The sequence below is a fragment of the Myotis davidii genome, unplaced genomic scaffold (assembly GCF_000327345.1).
Source record: "Myotis davidii unplaced genomic scaffold, ASM32734v1 scaffold327, whole genome shotgun sequence".
In the NCBI taxonomy this organism is placed as follows: domain Eukaryota; kingdom Metazoa; phylum Chordata; class Mammalia; order Chiroptera; family Vespertilionidae; genus Myotis; species Myotis davidii.
The window spans coordinates 5,562,984-5,564,436 of NW_006298628.1; the positions used below are offsets into that span (position 1 = coordinate 5,562,984).

At 44.7% G+C, this 1,453-nt stretch overlaps 1 protein-coding gene across 1 annotated transcript; it reads right to left on the reverse strand.

Annotated features, from left to right (window-relative positions):
* Nucleotides 1–580: 580 nt before the first annotated feature.
* On the reverse strand, nt 581–961 carry LOC102763157 (keratin-associated protein 9-3-like). The gene has a single exon (XM_006774366.1). It carries the CDS (start codon nt 959–961, stop codon nt 581–583), a length of 381 nt encoding a protein of 126 aa, XP_006774429.1.
* Nucleotides 962–1,453: the final 492 nt, after the last annotated feature.

Sequence of the window (1,453 nt, forward strand, 5' to 3'; positions counted from 1 at the left end):
CAAGCTGTGTCATTCTTGTAATGTTGTGCTAGTGGAGAATTCTATCTCTTTGACTTTTTAAAACATTGAGGTGAAATCCTTTTAATCATATATTTTGGCTGCAGAATATTGGACCACTTAGTGGCAAAACAAAGAAAAACCCCCTTTTAAAAGACCATTATTAAAGGCATAGTAATGAAAACCCACAGTGCTATGCCACATTTATTGAGATATTGGAAAATCCCAGTATCAATAACAAGTTTAAAAGAAAAGAACTCTTCAACAATGACTTCATCACTGAAGAATGAAAATTTTTATTCAATTCCAAACCCAATGAGCTGTTGAAGTTTTTCAGGAGATATTGATGGTAACCTATCATGCCGTCTTTTCAGATTGTAGGACTTCGGTTGATATCCAGGTCTATGAAATACTTTGGTCTTCTGTTATACATTATTTTACATCTTAGGGAAATTACACAGCTTTGTGACAAGAGGTTGCAAGCTGGGTCATGAGTATTTAGAGTTCAGAAGTTTGTTGAGACTCGAACATTGGTTAGTTTGGATGTGCCATTTTCTCAGGATTCCCATCAGAAGGAGGTTTTTCAGCAGGTGGGCTCGCAGCAGTAGCAGCAGCAGGCTGGGCGGCAGCAGGACTGTCCACAGTAGGATGGGCGGCAGCAGGCGGCCTGGGCATGGTGCAGCTGGCAGCAGGTTGGGGGCGTGCAGCTCACCACGCAGCAGGGGGGCAGGCAGGTGTCCTCCACGCGGCAGTCAGGGCGGCACCACCTGGTGCGGCAGCTCACACCTCCACAGCCACAATCCTGGCCACCGCCAGTGCCACAGCCGGTCCCACAGCAGCTGGTCTGGCAGCAGGTCGGCTGGCAACAGCTGGTCTGGCAGCAGGTTGGCTGGCAGCAGCTGGAGCCACAGGTCCCACAGGAGCAGCTGGGAAATCCACAGAAGCTAGTTTGACAGCAGGCCATGGTGTCAGTAGTTGGGTTGAGAGATGGGTTGTTCGGAGGAGTTTCTGAGTTAAGGCTGCTTATTCCACTGGGGCCTTTTATAGGTTTAGGCCAGTTCTGTGTCATGGATAGCATTTTTATCTTGTTACTCTTCAAACAAGCTTTCCCAGGGCCCTCTGATTATTCAAATACTGAGTTATTTTAAATATATGTCCAAATTGGTTTTTCCTTATTGCTCAGCTGGTAGTACTCACCAAATGTGTTCAGTGGTCCTTGGTAGAGTTGTTTTTTTGTTTTGTTTCCAAAGAATGCTGTAATTTTTACTTGACAAAGTGACTCTCATTCACCAAAACTCAAGTCTTCAGAAAAATAAATTTAGCCATTGACTGTTATTGTTAACCATTTCCTTTATGTAAGGCTCTCCCCCTCGCCCCCCACCAAATATATATTTTTAATTGACTTCAGAGAGGAAAGGAGAGGGAGAGAGAGAGATAGAAACATCAATGATGAGAG